This window comes from Buceros rhinoceros, unplaced genomic scaffold (genome assembly GCF_000710305.1).
Source record: "Buceros rhinoceros silvestris isolate BGI_N320 unplaced genomic scaffold, ASM71030v1 scaffold3246, whole genome shotgun sequence".
In the NCBI taxonomy this organism is placed as follows: domain Eukaryota; kingdom Metazoa; phylum Chordata; class Aves; order Bucerotiformes; family Bucerotidae; genus Buceros; species Buceros rhinoceros.
In genome coordinates this window covers 1,291-25,316 of record NW_010415626.1, presented here as the reverse complement: position 1 = coordinate 25,316, position 24,026 = coordinate 1,291, and the positions used below count along the sequence as shown (strand labels likewise).

Here is a 24,026-nt window from a genome sequence, read left to right as displayed (position 1 = left end):
ATAGCTTTCAGGCTATCTGTCAAACCCCTCCTCAATTTGGCAGTAATGTGTTCCTGTAGCACATCTACAGAACAGACAGGTATAGACTGAGAAGAGCAAGGAAGGGGGAATGGTTATATCTCCAGAATAATGTAAAGATGGGAGATTTCTGATGACTTATTTTCACCTAATGGTACTTTTAGAATGGTGTGGTTTATTTTAAGAACAGGATTGACAACATTGAAACACAGCATTTACTGGCACCTCAATGAGCAGTGGTAAGCAATTATGGCAGAGGAGAGACACAGACAATACAGAGCTCAGTAATATTTCCTGCAAAACCCAACAAAAAGCTGGAAATCTTTGAGATAGATGGGTATCTCAGGAGACTAACTATATCAGGTCCCTATTGCTTTATAGAAGGTATTTTTCACAGATCATACCATTAGTTTTAATGACCATTCCAAACTCTAATATTTCTGCTCAGGGCCTGCAGCCTTAAACACTTTGGGGCAACTGATTAATTTAGTTGTATGCTCTCCATCCCATCACTGCAGATGATAATGAAAACATTGAGTACTGCTGAACGTTGGAAATATTGCATAGGACCATTCTTGAAAGAGCTCCATAGCCATTCACTACTCCTTCAGGGGTTTCTCATTTATTTTTGCACATATTTTTAGAAGTTTTTGTTCTCTCCTGAACAGTCTCATTTTGACAAATGAGATAAACCACTGATGCCATGACTCCACCATTAAGTTAAAGGAAACCCATCCATTTCCAGCAGAATCTTGCAATATTTGGTTGAACAAGTTTTTTTATTTGTTCTATTAGTAGTCCTGTCATGGGCAATGTTTTGGATCAGTAAGCCTTGTATAAGACACTGTTCAGAAAGAGGTCAATAGTTGAACATGATGTAAAGAGTTATCAGTGTAAGAAAAACTCCACCTGTGGATTTAGTAGGCTGAGAGGCAGAGAAGGGTAAATGAAGCTGTAGGAAGTTTTTGCAGGCAATCACTACTGAATGAAGAAATAAGGTACAGGTTATGTTATAATTCTTTCAGTTGCTAAGGTAATACAGGAATGACCAGCTATCTACTACTGTAAGTATTCTTTTGTCACATTCACAATGAAAATATATCAAATAGGTCCATTTTAGTCTTGCTTCTCAATATAAAATAATTGAGAAATTTTAAGCTAAAACTCATAAAAATTAATGAACTGATAAGCAATGAGATTAGGACTAGATACTATCAGAAGTACTTACTCAAAAACAGATTCCTACTTGCATTTATAGCATTGATTTCCGTGAAGATAAGTGTTTTACCTTTGCAGAAGAAAGGCTGATGACATGTTGATCTTTTTCATTTGTCACAATTTCCACAACACTATGTCGGTGTCCTGATAACTTCCCTGTAGGTCTACTATTAATAGCAGGATGCCACAAACGAAGTAGTTTGTCACGACCTGAAAGAAAAAAAAGAAAAAAAAGCCCCAAAAATATCGTTGGAAAGACTGAATAGTCACTGGTATCACAAATAAGCTTCACGATGGAGAGCTTAGTGTTGATAAGTTTCTGATTTCATCATGTAGGCAAATTCCACATAAGGATGTCAATTTTTCACTCAAAGGGCTGGATTCCAGTTTATTCCCAAACTTATATTAAAAACACATAACTGATTTGACTATCAAAGCCTTTGTATTTTGCTAGAGCAATGTCAGGGACACTGGATGTAACTACATGTGCTAGTCCCATAGGAGTAGAATACTCTATTAGAAATAGAAATGGGTTTCAGATCTTTTTCCTTCAACAAACTGATTTAGAAAAATGTCAAAACAATTTTTGTGTCAACTTAGCCAGGAAATGAGGGGATGACCACCTCTGAGGGAGGGAGTGGGCATGCAGAACAGGAAGGGGAGCAGGTATGAAAGTTGAGGGCAGGTAGAAAACAGTAACTCTTGATTAGTGATACTGTGTCTTGAAGCAAATGAGAATTAGTTCTTTCATACATATTTGTATGTTCAAACATTAAATTTACCTACAATTTAGGAAATAATCTTTGACTGCATCACAGAATAATCTTTTGGTATTATTTTTGTAATAGTTTCCGTAAATACTTCAAAACACAAAGATGGTAAAAATGTGTCAGTAAACTCCTAGGTTTACATACTGGTATAAACAGCACTGTACCTAGTGCATGGAAATATTTTATATTTTTCACAGCAGTTCAAGAAAAGATGAGTCCACTTTAAATTTGACATCAATTAATTTCTATTTTAACTTCCAATTCCTAGCAAATATTGCAGTTGTGAGAATTGTATGCAATTAGTAACACTCCATTTTGATACACAATAAATGAAACACCCACGTTATCCAGACTTCAGTCTGAGTTTTAGTTTTCTCCCAGCTTAAAGTGAAGTTCAGAAAGCCAACAAACCATAGATCGGGAAGTACATGCCCGAAGAGAACATTCACCCGATGTCAAGACCACAATGCTCAGCACAGTTTGTTAACAAAGAAAGAGAAGAGCTCTTGCAGTCTGCTCTGCAGGGTTCTTCCTTAAGCTTGTTCAGTCTACTGTCATAGGTCACTCCCTCTCTCTTTCCATAGAAATCTGTTCTTTTCCATCTTAATACAGCAGTATGTGATTCATTTAGGAGCACCCCATCTCCCTTTTCCTCTCTAATTAAACATTATTGTCCTCTCAGTTAAATTGATTCCACTGTTAATAGAATCATATAATCACAGAATCATTTTGGTTGGAAAAGACCTTCAAGCTCATTAAGTCCAACTGTTAACCCAGCAATGCCAAGTCACCACTAAACCATGTCCCTCAGCAACACATCTACACATCTTTTAAATACCTAAAGGGATGAGGACTCCACCACTTTCCTGGGCAACCTATTGCAATGCTTTACAACTCTTTCAGTGAAGAAAATTTTCCTAATATCCAATCTAAACCTCCTCTGGCACAACTTGAGGCCATTTCCTCTCATCCTATTGCCTGTTATGTAGCTTCTCTCTAAATGAGAGAGGCTCACTGAAAAAATGGTGTCCTTTTAAAATAGCTACGAGTCATTTTGGTTTATGCCAGCTCATTTCACAAGTGTGACTGAGAGTGCAGCCATGTAAATACAGGCACATTGGAGGGATAACTTCTGCATAGGAAAGGGGAGATATGGATAAGTAGCTGACTGGCAGTAACTCCAGTGGGAACAAGTTTCTTTTAGGGAGGACTTTCCTAGATTAGCTGTCTCTGCTGTAAAGTGTGGGAGGAAGCTGCTTCAAAGGGCTGTAAGTGCACAAACGGTTTGTGAAGCCCTTTTGGATGGGGAAGCTGCAGAACACTGTGGGCCCCTGCTCACTTTCCCAGATGTTGTGTTAGGCTGTCATAGACATAGGTCTGCAAGTTAGCAGAACCCTTGTGACCAGATCAGTATACCTGACTGAGAAACAAGACCATGGAAGTAAAACTCATCTTGCAGGCCTTCCATGAGGTCAACAGGAGGACACAAAAAATGGTGGAGAGAAGCCTCCAGTCAGATCACTTACAGTGTCAGAGGGAACAGAAACGGTTTCAACAACATGCCCTTTAGCAGCCCCAAATGGAAACTGCCATGTCTTAAAAGGATGGTGAACTAGGTAGAAGCTGTTGACAGTATCTGACAAACTCAACTACCCATATACTGCACTTTTGAGGAACCAGATCTTTCTTTGTTTTCCTAATTGCTCTGTTCTTTATATTCCCAAGGTGAATGCAGATGAATGAAGGGGAGGATAGGGCCATATAATTGTAGCACAGAGAGTTTCTTTTAAGAACAGAATTGCTAATACATGTTATTTACTTAAGATAAGCTCATTATGAAAGAAAACCTCTTACATAAAAAGTACTGTTTGCTTCTCACGTGAAATAGTGGATTAATTTTAGTTCCTTTTACTGATGTGGAGATAATGGTGGATTTGGTTACAGTAGACATGTTCTGTCCCCTCTTTCTGGACTAATACCAGATTGGTCCTGACATTTGCTGCATCACTGCTTCACTGGAACATTTGCTGTAAGCTTTATTCTCTCTATGCTCCAAATATGCCTCTGGGATTCAGAATCCTGACAAGAAGGCATGGGTGCTAAGGACACTCAAGAAAAGCTTGACAAAGATGAATTATGTGTCTACACATCCAACAGCAAATTTTTAAGATTCTGTGAAATCGATGATTTAAATCATAATGGGCTCAGCTCAGTCCAAGAGAAATAATTATGAAAGTATATGTTTACGGTTTTTTAAAAGTCAGATTCTATGACCACAGCCTGTTCTAGCTAGATTTTAAGTATTCCAATACCTTCTGTGAATATGTGATGCTTTGTCTTACTTGTTTACACAGTTTTGCAGTTTGTGTGCTATTACAGGTCTGCTGACATGAATTCAGTGCTGCTAAAACCCGCTTGACAACAATAGCATTTCTGAATGGAAAAATGCTAGGCTTAGCTTGGCATCCTCTGAAAAACTAGAAATGAAAAATATAATCAATGGTTTCTTTCTAGGATGCTCCACAGAAGGTCACCTTATTCTTTAAAAAAACTTGTCATTCCTTCAAGCTTGCCTTTTAAATACTCTTGAATTATAATGTCTGGAAAACCTCTCCAGGACAGGTATCTGGTAAACTAACACAAGTTCATACATTTTTCATATTGACCAATGTCTCTTTCTTTTTTCTTTCTGACACCTTGTCTACCTTCATATGTTCTTAAATTTAGCCTGTATCATAGAATAGAGTCTGCTATGCTTCTGAGAGCTAATATTAATGGAGTCCTGAGATGTGACTTCTGTAACTAGGATGCCAGGGAATTCCTGAACATGACAATACCAATGCATAGCGCCAGTAAAAAAAAAAAAAAGTTACCAGTTACTTCATTTATGCCAGTAATACACAAAGGACACCGAGCAAGCACAGAGGACTTCCTTTATCAGTCTTAAGCTGCTACTGCTAGTTTTGGAAATCACTATTAGTTTTTCTTCTACTTTATAGCTCACAGGAGAACAATAGCTGGAGGTAGAGAATTAATACCATTAGAAGTTTAGAATTTGTTGTATCATATAATTTAAAACTGATCATTTCCAGCTTTTATATGCATATGTATTTTGGTTTTAACTGTAGCTGTTCCCTGAGGTGATGATTAAGACGTAGTTGGAATTGAAATGGATACAGAAGAAGAACACCATATCGCTTTACCAGTCAGCAAAATGCTAAACAGAAAAGTTATTCTAAGCTACTGTGGGCTCCATATTTTAGGCCACTATCAGGCTTTTATCATTTTATTGGTTGAATTCTAGCTTTTAGCATGAAGAGTGAACTCTATACCAGGTTTGCTTTCATCTTTCTTGTTCATTATTATAAATGTCAAACACCTGGAAGAGAAAATTAGGTTGTGACACAGCACTGACAAGCTCATGAGCATATTCAAATACAACTAAATAAATGATGAAAGAGTAAGGGTGTTAAAATATGACTGATTTTTTTAATAGCCACTTCCCAATGTAATAATGCAGTGTAGTATTTTGCATACCATTTATGCTGTAAACATGCATAGTTAAGTGGTTATCGGATTTATCCCTGCTGAATGGTTTAGAAGCTAGCCTGCAATCAAAGGTTGGACTTTTGTTTTCTTTTAATTGCTGAATGCAACATATAAACATACCTTTTACAAATATTTGCACATCACCAAGAAATCTATATATTGTGATCCCTGGATTATTTACCTGCTCTGATCTTTTGATTTTTAGGGTATATAACAGATAAAGTTCCAGGCTTCCTGATTGATAAGACTAGACCATGTTCATTTTAAACAGTTTCATTCTTTCATTAACTGGATCATTAATATGCATTTCTCAGCCAGATAAGAGAGAGAGATGGTTTTTAGTATACAGAGGCAAATACAGCATGCTCTAGTCTGACTGACTGCTGTGCTGTTGTGAGCAGTGTATTTTATTAATAGAGCACTGAACTCTAAAGCTCAACTTTTGAAGACTTCAGTAGATGGATCTCTCAAGCACTGTAGCATTATTCTTAATTCTGGGTGCAGCTTCATAGTAGCTCCTGGCTGATTTAAACTTCACAGTGAAATTGAAAGAGATGATTCCACCCTGTCTTTGTCTTTGGCCATGCAATTGCATGGTCTCCTGTGACTGTTAGTAATCCAGCTCAGGAATAATTTCCTTTTTGTGTTCAAGGGAAGCAGCAGAGCTAGGCACTAGCAATGAGGGTGAGAGGCAGGAGGATGCCTTTTAATATCAAGACAATGGCCAGTTGGTGAACAAACAAGACAGGATTCCAGCTCAAGGCTATGTAAATGTTATGATCCAGGCATAGAGTGGAAGACTGTTAGAAATAAGTACAATTCTTGCACTGTGGGCTGCATGATCGCCCTATTCGTATACTCTGCCGTAAGTGTTTATTGCTGGTCACTGTCAACGAGGGGATAGTGGGTTAGGTATAGCTCTTCTTATTTTCTTAGGAAGTTTATGCAGATTTTTCTCTTCTGATATTTCTGTAAGTAGAATTTTCAGTGTTCAGGAGAAACATTTGATTAGTTCCTGTGTAATTGACCTTCTGTCCTATTCAGACACTTCACTCTGGTTTTATTACTACAGTAAAATACTGCAGTTCTACCTGTAGGAAATAATAATCACATTCTGGTTTACAGGGCCTCCCTACTTTATGTCATAAGTAAATTTTTCCAGACTATTTTTTGTGGCAAGATAATCAATGTAAATAAGATCTTCTCCAAGGCTGACCTTCAGCATTTTCGCTAATAACTTTCCTACAGCCTTATTGCTTTCTCTTTAAATCTTGTGTCTAGAAAATCAATATTTATCTAATATTTAATCTGATATTTATTTTTATATTTGTCACGGTTTTCCCTTTGGTAAGTTGCTACAATTCAATTTGAATTGCATTATTTCCCATATCTAGGTCTTTTTTTTTTTTTTTCCCAAATTTATCTTATGTGTTCCATATTATCAAGACTGGACTGAGAGCCTTGGCCATTGTTTTTCTTCTTGTTAAATACAGACATAAGAATTGCTGTTTGCTATTACAGTTTTTAACAAAATTTTAAGCAAGACTCTCATTCTGAAGATTTGGCAATACCAGCATCAATGTCACTTCAGGGCACCACCCTGTCAGACCGAATATACAAACAAGACTCCTGCCATACTCCAGTCACATTTCTGCAGCACTCAATATGAGCACTGTAGTAGAAAGGCTCAAAAAACTATTGGATAACAGGGAAGACATGGATGTAAGAATGCTACTTCTGCAGTCTGCTTTGGGAGAAATAACAAACAGTAAAGATTTGGGAAAATAAGATCAGAGAGAAGAGTAATGGGAAGGATAAAGATGGGTCAATGTCATTGCTTAAGACAGGAAAGGATGGCAAAAGAGTCATAGGAAAGGACGGCAGCCCTGCTGATACTACAAGGAGTAATGTGTATAACCTGGCCAAGTCAGTCACCACCGTGACTTTGAAAGGTGCCTTAGAGTAGTTCAACATACTGTTTCCCCTGGTTTATTATATAAATAACATAATACTTGACTCAAACTCAGAATGAGCCCTTGATAGGTTACCATCAAGAAGTATAACTTTTCAGAGTAAGACTCCCAGCAATTATAAGCAGAACTCTGTTTCCTATAATTTAAGACAGAAGGCATTATATAAATTCTGAAGATACTAACTCAGCTTTATTTGATCTTATTTAACTGGGAAAAAAATTTACAAAAGAACAAAACAATCACTAAGAAAAAAACCCCAATACTTACCTCCAGTGACAATGACTTTTGCTTTTTCACAGTATGTGAAGGCATTGACTCCTCTAGGGACAGAAAATTCCTTTACAGGTCTGTAATCATTAATAAAACAATTACTCAGGTGAGAAACATTACAAAAATAAAGTCTACAGTCATTCCACTTTACCTTTTGTAGTATATAGAATAGCTGTTTGCATAACGTATACAATCTTTTGTTAAAAGTGAATCGATTTATAACAGTGACTTATAATCATACAGACTTACAGTGATACTAGCATCAATAAAACAGGAGCAGGGTGCATTTTCCATTAAAATGATAAACCTCTGATTTGAACACCTGAATCCTTTATCAGTCATAATCCAAACAGAATACTGTAACGGTAGCTGTTGTCAAAGTTTGGCTTCACACAGGTCTGTGTACTTAAAGCAGTTCGTCACTGAGGAAAAGCACCAAAATGACTGCCTTCCCCTGTTGCAGACATAGACGTCTATTATGGCCCCTGTTTTGCATAAACTAAGTGCAGCTGCTTTTCTGTTGCTTACATATAACGTATTGTATAATGAATAGTCTCCATTTTATCTAGTATGTGTTGTATAGTAACATAAAGAGACTATATATTTCTGAAACTCGACTGAGTTACTCTGTTGTATTCACTGCTAAAGCACAGGAATTCAGAGACTGCGACTGACTCAGTGTCCCTTCTAAAGCCATCCTTTGACCAACTGCTGCTTGTCTTTCCATGTTTCATTCATTGCTACTTATGAGTGAATGTCTTCATGATTTTTGGATTCAGCAGTAGCATGGCTAACACTCTGCTCTCCCAGAAAACAATGACTGTTGGTGTAATTAAGCTATATAGAATTAAATGAGTACATGTTTAATTTTTTTCTTTGAAATTCACGCAAGTAGGGAGTTCATTTATTCTGGGCTAAAGAGTAACCATTAATATTGAAAACCATAACTGGAGATGGCATTAAGTTTGACAAAAGACTCAGGAAATTTTGAGGATTTATGAAAGTACTTGTTCTTTCTAGGGAGGTGTAAATAAAAGGCCGTTCACTACTTATTGCTTGGAGCGAGCAAAGCTTTCTTTCCAGAGCTCTAACAGAGGGATCTTAATTTTCTTGATGGTATAAAGTAGAAATTAATTGATTTAAAGGTGTGATTGATGGATTTCCTCAGGTCTTGCCATATTTTTCTTTTAATTCTTAAAATTAATACTTCTATGTAACTGTTTATTGCTCTTTAATGAACAGTCTTGATACCCTTCCAACACCCATGTGAAAAAGAGGCTCTAGCAGTGTGAAGTCCTGGTGAAGTCATGGCCTTGCAATGGAAGCACCCTGTGATCCCATTCACACTTCCCTTTTTGTTTTTAGACACTTTACAAGAAAAGATTATAACTGCTCATCAGCCATTATCCACAAAGAAACTTAACAGTCACATAGGAGACACGATACATCGCATCCCTCTTCAAGCACAATGCCAACTACTTGCTGCAAAGTATATAGGAGAAATTTATTTGTTAGCACAAATAAATCATATATTTCGAATCATAATTACTTATGGAATGAGCATTGCAAAGTGATTTGATCCATAGCTACTTTTATGGCTATTAATTTAATTTTAACAGCTGTGTAATTTTTCAGTTGTCTAAGCAGAATTTCATTTAGCTGCTGCATGAAACTGCTTAGAGAAACGTATTTACTACACTTGGAGACACAGTTACAGTCTGCCTTAAACAAAAAAGACCTACCAAAATATTTGCAGTTAATGTTCTGTGTATGGTGTGTAAGAGTGTATGGTCATGGCATATACTGTTTTGACTATACTTTTTGTTCTGCAATTTTTGTTTTCTTTCTCCTCAAATTAATTCTATTTTCCCCAAACTCCCAACAAAATCAAACAGGATTTCTCAGCTTTTCTCCTCACACAGTACGTGACGTTGGACAAGCTACAACTTTTTCGTATTTCACTTTCCCCATCCACAACAGACACGCAATACTCATAAAACCTAACGTTATTGACTGATGCACAGTTACTATGTGAATACTTAGGGCCTGTGTTATACAAGAGATAAAACAGATTTTTGTAATTGTTTCTACTAGCCTGAAAAAATCTATTAGTCTTTGGATGTACCACGCAGAGGAACAGTGAAGCTGATCTAATGTTTACAATGCTTTGAGACATTTGAATAAAAAGTCCTATCTATATGTTATTTATAGTTCTTTTTTATACAAAATTGTGGTTTTGTTATTTATTTTTTAATTGGGCTATAAACTCTTCTAAAATCAAGACTAGTAAGGCTGGAATCAGCTACAGCACTGATGAGCCATATGAATAAGGATATGGCTCAAATAAGAAGGCCACAACCTCTTTCCTGCTGCAGAGTAAATCCATTTCACAGCCCGCAGAATAAATTGCTTTCTTGGCTTAAATTTGTGTAACTGAAACTTATGAAACTTAAAATTTGGCTGTTGAGGAGAAATTGGAACACACAACTCTGCCAATGTAAATTATTTTATGGGTTGTGGGTAATGAACATATATGGACATCAAAAGCTAACAAATAAAAATGTTAAAGTATTTAAGTAGTTGTATTTTTGTTTGTATTAACAGGGCTTATATAAAAGTCAGCTTCAATACAGCAGGATGACAAGGCACTGATATCACGCAGTTATAAAACAAAAGGTCTGTTTTTCCGGGAGATGTCATACACTTACAAGCTGTCTTCTAGTCTCTGTATGCCATCCAAAACAAACGAGTGAATGCTGTCTGAGGAGCAGGATCCAAAACAATTTAGGTCAGAAATATACTTCACTTTCACAACCCAGTCATCATGTAGCTTGCGTTTAACACTAGGGATACAAATTGAGATGTTAAGATATACCAGCACCTATGTAATACGCCCATAGGTGGACAGGGATTTTGTCAGTGAGATTATACATAACCAAGGCGAACATTTAATATCCAGGGCAGAATCAGAACCACTTTCCAGCTCAAAAGCAAGCAGAGCTAAAGTTAGGGTTGAATCATGCACTTCTCTAGGCACAATTATGCTTCCATCTAATTGGGCACAATAAAGCTGTGCTTACATCAAACGGGATAACAGCAATTGTGAATTCTTCCCTGAATTTTACTCTTCAGCATTACTGTTGTAAGATCTCTTGTAAGATCCCCTACTGAAAATTATTTCACACAAAAGCAAGCAAACCATACTTACTGCAGTTTGAAAAATTTCTTTCTTTATTAGGTGGGGTTAATTTATACACAATAGCTAATCCTCCATTTAGGCCAGAGAAAACCCAGATTAAAAATTGCTAGACTGATAGTATTTAAGCATAAACAACTTACATGTTGAAAGTTTTGGGGTCCAAGACTTGTTGTGATCCTTTTTTGTTTCCACTTTGTTTCAATCCAAAGCGATCACTGGTCACAGTAAGCAGATGGACATAACCCTTATCATCTCCCATTAGGATGTTATCCTTAGCCAAGTGATCTGACATGGTCACCGTGCAAACACAGAGCAGACTGTTTTCCATTGGTTTGATGATAAAGCAATTATTCTGTGAAAAATGGTAGATAGTTTATTAGATATTGCATATGAGCCTTTAAGTTGACTGAACATATTGTGCTTATCTACTTAGACCAGCATTCGATTCTTGACTTTGTTTTTTTCAAGCTGCCCCTGTGATAGCTGTTTCCTGGTGTTAAAAACTCATGGAATATCATCACCATGTGAAGTTAAATGCAAACCATAAGGATTTCAGTGAGGCTTTATTTCGTAGGTAGCCTTTTCCATTTCAGTGAGGAAATGTTAATTACAAATTCCAGGGAGGATTTTACAATGCTAAATGGGATGATGTATTTGCTAAGACTGTATATGATTTCCTGTTCAAAAATAAGATGCTATCTAGAAGAAAATGGGAAATAGCCAAATTCCCAGATAGTGGGAATGAAAACAGCTGCAAGCCATTGTTGTATTTTGCTAGACTGAGAAGGCCTGGGAATGGAATTTTGGGTCATCTGCATTATACTGTTTATTGGTTCTACTGCCTGACTCCATCTGTCATTTGACTAGAGCATCCTTGCCAACCTAAACGGGCAACTGTTCACATGCCATAGGAATTAACTGCCTCAATATTGTCCGTGTAGTACAGAAACATTAAAGATACATACACAGATATAGAACTGCCTACATATTATTTCTGTGGCCTTGAAAGAGAACTGCTCCTACTCAGCCATGTTCACTGTCACTGATGTAATGACTGGAGGAATCTGGAGAATAAAGGATGGAGAACACATTTTTGAACTGTCCTTCCCAGGAGTCCAGCTGGATCGACAGAAAGACTTCCATTGGCCTGTCTCAGCTTGGGGAGTGGCCTTTTGATATTGTGCACAACAACAACAAAATCCTAAGACTTGATCTTATCCTGAAAATATTTACTTTGCTGCTTCTCATCTTCTCAGCCAACTCAGAATTGCTGAGAAAAGTCCCAGAAATAGGAGGAAAAAGCTAAGGAATGCGTCAGAAATCCTTGCAAAAACTAGTTTGTAATAAGGCATTCGAGAAAACTTTAACAGTTTGAACATACACTGTCAACATAAAGATGCTTTTGCTTCTGGAAAGTCTTGAACAAAATACAGGATATGAAGAAATATTTTCCTTAAATCAAGAAGTTACCCCAAAGAGTGTACGTTAAATTTCTTGGAAAACCTGTCCCTTGATTCTTAATAGATTCTGACATATACATATGCACTTGACATACATGTGCACGCGTATGCATTAGATATACATAGAAAGTAAATTATTTGGGGGTTTGTTTGCCACACAGTGCAAAATTTTCCTCTTCCAAGTTTAAGACACTCTAATAATCCCGTTTGATATAGAAAGGGTATTCCTTCTTTAGTTTCACAGAGTTCCTACAAAGACAAACGTTAATGCCTTCATCCTGTTAGACAAAAGGAATGTGAATGCATATTGAAAACAAAGACTAATCTTTTTCCAGCTTCCTCTTTAACATTTGCCTGATCCGTCATAATACCTGACTCCCTTTTGATTTATAGTCCCAGACGATGACTGTCCTCTCAGTTACAGCCACGACACAGTTCAGCTGAGGTAGGAAATCGCATCCAGTGACCCAGGTCCTATCCTGACGAAAACAGAAAGGGTAGATAAAAAAAGATTTTCCCTGTAAACATATAAACTTTTCTATCATTTAAAAGTACAAGATTAGACACTCAAATTCACTAAGATGCTGCCCAGAATTTTGGGTTTTTTGTTGAAACATTAATAGCTGTTTCATTATTTTTCCCCAAAAAATGTAAGGGACCTTCCTAGATGAGAGTGGGGTTGAAATGGAATATGCTCCACTTGCTGTGTCTGCAACGGCACGATTATCTACTGCTTTAAAATAATTCAGATCATCTATAAAATAACACTGATCAAAACATACTATTTTCTCTTCTAGATTAAGTTGACAAAGAAACATTTGACACAGACTTAAACATTTTTATTGAAGTTCTCCAAGTAAGCTATACCTACCTGTACCCTCTAAAAAACTAGTTCCACTGAAGTACGTGATTAAAAGAGGGACCCATGTTGCTAAAGATACAGTTTACATCCACAAACTGAGTTAGGAAGCAAAAAGCACAATACTAAACCCATGGTAAACTTAAGGCAGCTGCTGATGCTTCTACTTTTATTTCTATTGTTGTACACAATATCGATTTTGCTGTTAGTGTAAAAGGGTCCAAAATCCTGACACAGTGATGTCTATTGCAGGAGAAAGCTTCTTTCCTTCATGAAGGCCTGTGGACAAGTGGCAATACATTTACAATGTGCTATTTTCTACAATAAACATGTGGAAAATGTCAGTCCTGCAGAGGCCTTATGGATCGCTTGGTAATTCTTCTGGAAGACTCTTAACTGTGGCTTTTTGCGGTCCTTACAATAGCTTCAGATGACAATGACTAACTGGTGTGAAAAAACAGATATTACATTTGTAATTTAGCTGCTATTTTGTGGTGCTGGCTTGCGATGATGCAGTCAAAGTAACAGAGCTGCATCTTGCAAAGGTTTTGCAGACTATCTCACATAGTGAGATGGTAAAAAGCAAAAAGGAAGATCAAAATCAAGCAGTAAGGAGAATCTTTGCACTTGACTACTGACAGAGAAAGTCTAAGGGGCAGACTTTCTTTTTTGTGTCGTAGTTGAATTTTAGGCAATAAAACAAGCCCTGATGAAAGGACTTAAAGCACTGATACCAAAAACTGTATTTCACATACTTGCCTAAAAATACAACAAAAAAAAATCTGATATTACTTTGAAACAATTAAACAAAACAAATTGCATTACAGGACAGTGTTCGGAGAAGGCAATGCTAGTCCTTATTTATAGATCAAATGCCTCCCCTCCCATGAAAAGTTCTATCTCCCATAGAAGCAGTCCTGGTAACTGAATCTTCCCAAGTCAGTATTATCTTTGAAAGGGGACTTACCCCAGCGGAAAACAAAGGTTTTTTTGAGCAATGGACCTAGGTCACTCAGCCGTTCCTCGTAACAGAGATGATCCAGACCCCTAATCATCTTCATAGCCCTTCACTGGACTCTCTCCAATAGCTCCTTTTCTCTCTCGAACTGGGGAGCCCAGACCTGGACACAATACTTTAGATGTGGCCTCATTAGGGCAGAGTAGAGGGGGAGGAGAACCCCCTTGGCCTGCTGGCCACACTCTTCTTAATGCACCCCAAGATATTATTGGCCTTCTTGGACATAAGGACACATTGCTGGCTCATAGTTAACTTGTCCACCAGGATTGTCAGGTACTGACTGTCCAGAGCAGGTCAACCACTGGTGCTTCTGTAAATTTCTTTCTTTCATTTGAGTTTTTCCAGTAGCTCCTTGCTTATCCATGCAGGTTTCCTGCCTCCTTTTCTTGATATCTTACTCACAGGGATGCACCAATCTTGAGATTGGAGGAAGTGGTGCCTGAGTATTAACCAACTCTCTTGGGTACCTTTACCTTAACCCATGAGATTCCTCCAAGTAGTTCCTTGAAGAGGCCAAAGTTAGCTTTCCTAACTCCAGGATGAAGACTTAGGAAACTCCTAAGTCCAGGGATGTAATCCTACTTGTTGCTCTGTGTCTTTCACAAAGGATCTTGAACTCCACCATCCCAGAGTATCTGCAGCCAAGTTTACCCCCAACATTCACATCCTCAACCAGTCCAAATTGGCTAAGGACAGTGCAGACACTAAATAAGAATGTTAGATAAGATTGCCTATTCCCTAAGACAAGGCAGAGACAAAGCAGAAGAGGGTCATTTTTAACCAGACCACCTGAAAATTTCACAATTCTAATACCAAAAAAAGTGAATATAACAACAAAACTAACATAACATCACGAAATACCATAAAATCTGTCAGACATAAAGCCAGAAGGATTTCTTAGGGTTGTGGCGTTTCTCTTTTCACTAACCATCCCCAGTCAATTAACTGTCCCCGGGAAGCCAAAGATTTTCCCCTGAAAAACTTTTCACGCTGTGGTGGAGACAGCCATGCTCAGCAGTAATGATCCCGAATGATTCTTCAGCAGCTATGATCTTCAGCAGCAAAGATCCTCCACCCCAAAGGGGAGGAATCCAAACTATTTTTAACTTACTGCTTCCTTTCCCTAGGGAAGGGTGAAAAAGTGGAAACATCTCATCTGGAAAAGGATGGAAGAGTGAAATGTAACAACAGAGACAGCAGATGAGGCTAGGCCATACAGATCTGATGCAGACCTGAACAGAAGTGGGTGCTCACAGGTGCCCAGTGTACTAAACAGTGTTATCTGTGGATACTAAAATTACCAGTTTTGTTATTGTGTTTGTTTGGAATCACAATCCTAACAGTCACGGTATCACACCATAATACTGAAAGATACCATTATGTTAAATGTATCCTCCTTTCGCACTTTTTATGGCAGAGATGTCTTTCAACAGTGCTGAATTTTGCCATGGCTGTCAAGTATCATCCTACTACCACAGCAAAAAGACCTCCACATTCACCAGGGAATCATTCTAAAATGAGTGCTTAGTGCTCAGAGAAGAAAAGGACCCTCCAGCCACATGCTAGCCACTGCAGCATCAGGCTGGTGCTCCAGCTTCTTTCTTCCAGATTCTTCCCCTTGACGTCTCCAGGGACAAGCACCAAACATTGTTTTGATCCTACCTTTGCATATTTGTACTGGGGAAGTTGTTCCTACAAGCAAAGCAGGAACGAACTACTAAAATTCACTCTTGTAACACAGATGTAGAAGAAGCTCTAAGCTGATGCTAGTCAAAGTTTCTGAAAGTTGATAGGTCCCAAGAATGTTTCTCAAGGTTACCTCTCTGTATTGATTCCACAAATTGGATTAGTCCTTGCAATAAAGTAAATGCAATCCAGGCCCAGAGCCGTTTTCTGAGTTGTAGTAGTAGGGACTGTGGTCTGGAGTACTTCTACTGCATTTTAGAATATCCACAATATGTAAGAACATCAACAAAATGCACTGCCCCTTGGCACAAGATACATACATGGACTTTAAAGGCAGGGGTTAATGTCACTTTTTAAAGACTGATGGCAGTTCTCTTGTCTGCAGAGCATCTAAAACCTGCAGTGATACTCCCAGGGTAAAAATGAGCTTTAAGGTATCCAATCTATGTAGCAAGATGTAGAATTGTTTTTCACTAATGAACTTATTTAAATTTTACAGTGACAATTGAAGTGTGGATCTTATAAGTAAAACTTTTGGAAAGTAATGGGTAAAGGACAATTTAGTAGAAAAAGCAGCATTTATCTGAGGGATTTTTTTTAATCGAAGGAGACAAATCAAATTTCTATAAGAGAAATCAAGTTTCTATAACTGGAAGGAATAAATTTAAACTGTTTGACCTATGGCACCCTATGACAAATTATGCAGAAGTCTCAAGGTTGGAAGTAGCATTAGAATAATATTCAGTTTCTACTTATTTCACTTTAGTACCTGCTGATTTTTAATTTAAATGATTTAACAGAAGGAGAAAAATTAACTTACTTCAACACAGGTGGTTGCCAGAATCCTCATCTGAAAAAAAACAAAAATTGTCACAATAGCAACTTCGTAATTAAATTAAACTTCCGAACATTATCAGCTCTCCTAGTTCACAGGCAGAACAGAACAGTAATAGTCAGCAGAAAGAGTTCGTGGTTAATATTTTCCAAGACAGATCTTTAACCTACCTACTCTCTGTTCCCATATATATAAGGAGAAAATTAAAACAATTAAAACCTCTCTTTCTCTCACAGTTATTTCTTGGGTTTTTTGTTCGTGTGTGGTGGGGTTTTTGGTTTGTTTGTTTTTTTTTTTTTAATAAATACAGTGGAGTTCAGGTCAGCTATTCTTCTTATGGAATTGTGCTTCTAGTGGTTCTTCACAGCTAGAACAACTCCTGTGAGAGGTAGGATGTGCCATACAGAAATCCAAGTTAACGCTGGCCTAAATGACATGTCAACTAGTGCCAGCAAAATATCAGGCAGAGGTAGCACTTCAGGCTGCAAAGAGGGATACTCATATTGGTACAGCACCTTTCTGCAACATTAACTATTGGTGGACAGTGTAGCATGTGAATCAAAACTCGAAGGGTGGTAGGCACACCTGTCAACATCATCCAGTACATACAAGTTTACCTTCTTTGTTATTTAACAAAACTACTATTCAGTTTTCAACAGCAGTTTCAAACTTTTCTATTCTGAAACACCCACAGCTGCTTTTTCACCTCTTTTTGCCCCTGCCCCTCACCAGTAATTAATCAGGGGTGCCTCATTCCAATCCCAGCAATTCCACATTTCATAAACCAAGAAGCTAGGAGCAAAGTCTTTCTTCCGTTAGAAGTGTGATGCCCAGTATCATCGTGAACAGTCTTTGAGCAGAGTTTAAAACTCTTGTTAATCAAGAGTTTAATATTCTTACACTTATATCAGATTGGCTTTATGCACAGTAAAGTTAACTAGAGCGTGCACTGGGAATTTTCCTTAAGGCTGCCTACTCCTACAGGTCCTCCGTGACGACCAAGGCAGCATCCATGCCTGAGAACCTGAGAAGAGTGTCTCATGTTCTAGAGTAAGCACAAAATGATTGATAATGTGGAACTGCCTATAGGTGTTAAAATATATTAGGTCCACATTTGTTGCAGAAAGAAATGCTTAGCCCTCAAGAAAAAATCATAGAATCATTTAGGTTGGGAAAGACCTTTAACATCAAGGAGTTCAACCATTAACCTAGCACTGCCGATTCCACCACTAAACCATGTTCCTTACCATGACATCTAAACGTCCTTTAAATACCTCCAGGGATGGGGACTCCACCACCTCCCTGGGCAACCTGTTCCAATGCTTCACAACCCTTTCAGTAAAGAAATTTTTCCTTATATCCAACCTGAACCTCCTCTGGCACAGATTCAGGCTGTTTCCTCTCATCCTATTGCTTGTTACCTGGGAGAACAGACTGACCCCCACCACACTACAACCTTGTTTCAGGGAGTTTTAGAGAGCAATACGGTCTTCCCTGAACTTCCTTTTCTCCAGACTAAACAACCCCAGTTCCCTCAGCTGCTCCTCATAGGCATGTTCTGTAGACCCTTCACCAGCTTCATTGTCCTTGTTTGGACGTGTTCCAGCACCTCAATATCCTTCCTGTAGTGAGGGGCCCAAAACTGGGCACAGTACTTGAGGTGCAGCCTCACCAGTGCTGAGAATCTGCTAGTCCACAAATGAATATTTCTTTGCCTTCTCTTCAATTTCCAATAACTGCAGAAATGTAAGAGAACAAGTGATTTCTTATCACAGGAAACAGGGTTAACAAAAGTCTCCAATCTCTCTTTTAGACGATAATTAGATTCACTAGCAATTTATGTAGTGGATGATGGAAGTCTCTCACTGGTGAAACAGATGATCTTGAAAGCTATCTTGATGTATACAGACTAAATAAAGCATTCTTAATGCCATCTAATATGACTGCCACTAAGTATTTGCTGATAAAAAAATCTTCTTGATTCTTATTTAACTAAACTTTAGTAGATTGAGAAGCAGTGATATGGTTTGCAAGCTCTTTTTTGTTCCTATTCTTATTTGTAAATTAAGGATTTAAGAAAGTTTTAAACTAATCTCAGTTTCTACCCAGTATCAAAAAAAAACTCTACATCTAGATTGTCAACTGATTCCAAAGATACAACACAACCATTAAGGAAACTGGCAAGTTTTATTTGCTTTCCAAAGAGCAAAGAGAAAAATAGTAAGTTGATCTTGTGGAATACTTGGTTGCATTGGACCTCAATTTACACCCAAGTGACAGAACAGAATATGGCCTTTTCTATTCCTCCACATGTATGTTTCTTTCTAGTTAAATGCCCCAGAAGTGGCATGGTAAAAATCTCTTGTATTAGATTCACTAATTATATCTGACCAGATATTTTTTATTCACTGATGTACATGGAACACATTGACTCATGTGGGAGAAATGTACTTCCAAGAACCCAGTTGTTTAAGAATCTGAAAAGTGCAACAATTGAAAAAAAATAAGCCTCTCTGTCTGTTTTTCAATGCACTACCCATGAACTCGTATTTTGGCCCTTTGACCCACAGCACAAATCCCATGAAGCAGCATCTTCAGGGCAAGAGTCTTCATATTCTTTTACCAATATGCTGCAAAGTCAAATCAGACAAAACAATGCACTAGATTTTAAGAGATTTTAAGGCCAAATCTTTTTAAATCCTTGGTCTTTGAGAGAAGAGGAATGATGCAAGAGTTGCCAACAGGACTCAAATGACTGCAATGCTAAAGAACTAGAATTTTGCTTGCGTCCGGACGTATCAGAGAAATTCTGATTAAACCAAAAGTCTTTTGCTCAGATCAACTGAGATCAGATATCATGAGAAAATCTATCGTCATAATGCCTTAGTCATTTTCCAAACATACATTTTTGTAAGTGGGATTTGAAGTCTCTAATTCAATGCATTAAGCAACCAGGTGTAAGATCGTTTACATTGCAGTCACTGATGTCAAAGTGACATCAGTCCAGTCTAAGAGGAGGCAGCAATTCAAATTGAAAACAGCATGAGGAGGCAGGGGGTTGGGAAGATTGATATTTTTAATATTCTACTTTGTGAAATTATTTTTTGTAGGTAAGAGGGATAATGCTCTGGAGAACTAGGCTTTCAAATAAATTATTTCAGTATTTACCAGAACTGCAATACTGCTTTGTTGTTTAATCCTCCACAGGAGTCTGTCCTTGTTTTACATGCTCCTGTCATAAGCATTATGCATTAATTAGCTAAAAGCCCCAGAAAGTATTAGTGCTGCTCTAAAGCTTTACTGCCTTGTCTGAAACAATTTTTTAACAAAATGGTTGTATTAAAATTGTACCAATGTAAAGTGCCAAAAGTGTAGATGTGTGATGTACATCATAGCATCTAGAAGTGCATACCTTGAAATAGTAATACAATCATCTACTTTGACAGCACCTTGTACCTGAATTTCTACTTAAAATAGTACAGATCTCCTTACAGTTTGCTGACAACTGTGAAGCAGTGTCATGCAGCCTGTCAGAAAATTCAAGACTTTCAAGCTTCTAGATGTTGCTGTATTGAACAACTCTTCAAATGATTGATAAATATTTCTGTCCATTCTAGATACTCTCAGTAGCTGTAGAAAATAGTCACTTCTCTATTTTTCACTATATATACAAAAGTTAATTCCAACAGCATATTTTGTATTAGGGGAAACATTTCTAAAAAGAAATGCAGATTATTTTCCAGATTATTAACTAGCTTCTGCTACAAATGTATTTATTAGCCAACTCTACTTTCTATCAACTTATGTGGACTGTTCAGTAGGTTTATAATTGAAAATAAGGTATAAAAAGTATAGATAAAAATAACTTGAATTAAAAAAAAAGATATCTAGCTTTTTTTATGGGTAAGTTTGCACACTACATCACAGTCTGCTCAGTTCCCACACGTACTGCCTAATGGAATAATATAATATTGTCTGAATTGGAATTACCTGGTTGTCAAAAAGAGTTAGCACTCCTTTCTGAGAGGATGTTACTGTGAAATCCAAATGGGGCACCTTCACTATAGCCTTAATCACATCTTGTCTCTTGACAACTGTAAATGACAAAATATTACTCTTCATCTTACCTACAGAGAAAATCTAAACAAACGGAAGAATAGTATCAAGAACATTCTCTCTTCCTGAAATGCGTATTGGTACCAACTCCAAGGCAGTAATACATTATATTTGTAGATTATCCTATACTGTATTTAAATCATCATGTTGCATTTTAAATATCATTATTACATTATGGATGTACTAGTTCTTTCTATATGATTTTAGAAGTACAGAAAGGCAAAGAGTAACTGCATAAATAAATAGTCTGAGTCAGACAAATTCATAATTTCAAAATAATTTAGGAAAATGGAGGACTGGGCAATGCAACAATGGAGTCCTGAGAAGCAACAAGTTTAGTTAAAAAAAGCATATATTCTGTAACACATAAGAAACAGCATCAGTGTAAATAATAGGCAAAGACAGACATCCAATCTTATCACTGTACTTTCAATACAGTGTGCGACACAGGACATTAAAAAAAAAATTAGTTTGGGATCCAAGATGAAATATGTCACCTGCATGAGTAATCTGCTGTTTTTCAGCTACAAGGAAAACCGTATTTTCTTCTTTCAGCTGGGAAGATACAGCACTGCTTTCTCCTATGAAATAGCCAAAAATCTAAACAAAACAAAATAGAACAAACCAAGCAACTTATAACAAAACTACTTATGGAATATATGTTTGTATGTATAAAGTCAAATATTTATCTCACATTTTTATCATTTAATATTTTTTTTTTTTGAGTAAGTTTCCTAGTGTTATTTGCCTCAACCATTGCTGTCTATATGACTTTAGATTACTGAGATCTGCTACTCAGGCACAATCTTTCTTCAATATTTGGAAAGAAACCAGCATACACAGGGCTTCTAGGAATATAGACCATCTAATGGATAAAGCTGTTAGTACAGATTTGCCTTGTAATGATTATTTGTAAATAATCATCTTCAATTTCCTTTTTCCAGTTTTACCTACTTGTGCTTCCTCTGCTGGAAGAAAAAACAGTGAAAGGCAAGCAAAACAGACTTCTCTAAGTTTATAGAATGATTCAAAATTGCATAGTGGTTTAGCCTACACAGAAGAGCTTTTCCATAAAGATATAGAGATTCGCATTTGCTGAAAAAAAGAAAATTAATAAAAAGTCCATTTTTTAAAATTCTTTTTCAGCCATCCCCCTAAGCCTGGCAGTGCTCCATTTGTAGTAACCATGATGGAGATCCCTACACAGGACATTCAGGTAGCTCATTTCTCTTCCAGGTTGTGACAAAACTCCAGCTGAAATGCTCTCCAAACCTCAGGCTCTATACCCAGGAGTAAGTTAGTAATTTCTTCAGGAAATTAGTTTGGCCCCACTCAGCTGTACAGATTTTTTTAGTCTCCTTTCTCACATTACGGACATTATATATATTAAAATTCTTTTATGAGTTCAAAAAGCAACGCCTCTTTGGATGCAAGACAAAACTTTGCATTTTTTTCTAATTCAATGTTTTTCACATTGTACAACAGAACTCGTGTTTTTCTTCTTTGAGAGATTCAGAGGTACATCTTTTAAAAGAATATTCTTTCATCTTTCACTACATATCCTGTAGGTGAGCACTAGGGAGAAGTCAGTTTCCCTCTTCTTCATTCCCCCTCCCCAATTAGGTTTTACACACAATGTTAAGAGTCTAAACAGTCCCAGTTCTCTCAACCTTTCCTCGTGAGAGGTGTTCCAGCCCTTTCATCATCTTCATAGCCCGTCACTGGCCCCATTCCAGTAGCCCCATATCTCTCTTGTGCTGGGGAGCACAGACCTGGACACTGTACTCCAGGTGTGGTCTCAAGTCCTGAATAGAGAGGAAGGATCACCATATTTAACCCACTGGCAATCATTTTCTTGAACAGCCTAGGATGCTTTTGGCCTTCTTTACTACAGGGCACCTTGCTGGTTAATGCTCAAAGGACAAAAGGGCTTTTGTGCAGAGCTGCTTCTTAATACGTCTGTCACCAGTGTATACCAGTGCATGGGATATTTCCTTCCCAGGTGCAAGACTTTGCACTGACCTTGTTGAGCCTCATAAGTTTCCTGTCAGCCCATGTCTCCACCCTGTTGAGGTCCCTCTGAATGGTAGCAGCACAATGCTCTGGTATATCAGCCTCCTCTCCCAGTTTTCTTTTTGCAAATTTGCTGAGGGTGCACTCTCCCCATTGTCTAGATCATTAACAAAGATGTTAAATAACATTGGCTCCAGTATCAACCCCTGGCATACACCACTATTGACATGCCACCAGCTGGGTTTTTTAATCACTTAGGGTTCAGACAGTATTCTTTCCACCTCACTGCCCACTTTTTTAACCCATACTTTTGTCGGCATGAGTATGTTATAGGAGATGACACCAAAAACCTTACTAAAGTTGAATTAATCATCCACTGCTCTCCCCTTATGCACCAAACTAGCCACCTCATTGTAGAATTCTATCAGGTTGGTTAAGCATGATTTCTTTGACTGCCCCTTTGTAAATCCATGCTGAGTGCTCCTGATCAACTTCTTGTCCTACATGCATTTGGAAATGGTTTCCAGAATTAGTTGCTCCATCACCTTCACCAAGAATCAAGGCAAGGCTAGTTGTCCTGTACTTATGTGGATCCTTTCTCTTGCCCTTATTGAAGATAGGAGTGATATTTTGCTTTCTTAAGTGTATATACCCAATTTCCAGGCAGTGGAGAATAGGCCCTTCACCTTTCTGCTGTCTAAGGTTTTGGTGAGAGGACTTTCTTAAAGTGATAGACTGTCCTGGTATCAGGCTGCTCCTGAGTCCTGACAGGATGCTGAATGTCATGGTTGGTCTAGGCCAATAGCTTCCTTAAAGTCAACAGAAGTGGAAGTTCTCAGTGAGACACCTATGCGTATCCTGTCATGATTCCTGTAGACATGAGGCAGTGCCACATATGATCTTTTGCTCCTGCTCAGCAGACAGAACACCACGCAAAGAAAGGCCATCTTAGAAATACCTTACAGCTGCATAAATGGCTACTGCTGACTCCAACATGGAGACGGGGGATCTCGAAAAGTCTCACCACCTAATGTCTACCCGA

At 37.7% G+C, this 24,026-nt stretch overlaps 1 protein-coding gene across 1 annotated transcript in view; it reads right to left on the bottom strand.

Moving 5' to 3' along the window:
* WDR64 (WD repeat domain 64) overlaps window positions 1-21,571 on the bottom strand; it is a gene marked incomplete at both ends in the record, with an annotated part of 53,599 nt that extends 32,028 nt beyond the window's left edge. The window contains 8 exons of the mRNA XM_010137468.1: window positions 1,307-1,446; window positions 7,796-7,875; window positions 10,507-10,641; window positions 11,138-11,349; window positions 12,829-12,936; window positions 16,841-16,870; window positions 20,846-20,949; window positions 21,469-21,571. Coding sequence (XP_010135770.1) covers window positions 1,307-1,446; window positions 7,796-7,875; window positions 10,507-10,641; window positions 11,138-11,349; window positions 12,829-12,936; window positions 16,841-16,870; window positions 20,846-20,949; window positions 21,469-21,571 — 912 coding nt within the window. The remainder of the gene's footprint in view (window positions 1-1,306; window positions 1,447-7,795; window positions 7,876-10,506; window positions 10,642-11,137; window positions 11,350-12,828; window positions 12,937-16,840; window positions 16,871-20,845; window positions 20,950-21,468) is intronic.
* Window positions 21,572-24,026: the final 2,455 nt, after the last annotated feature.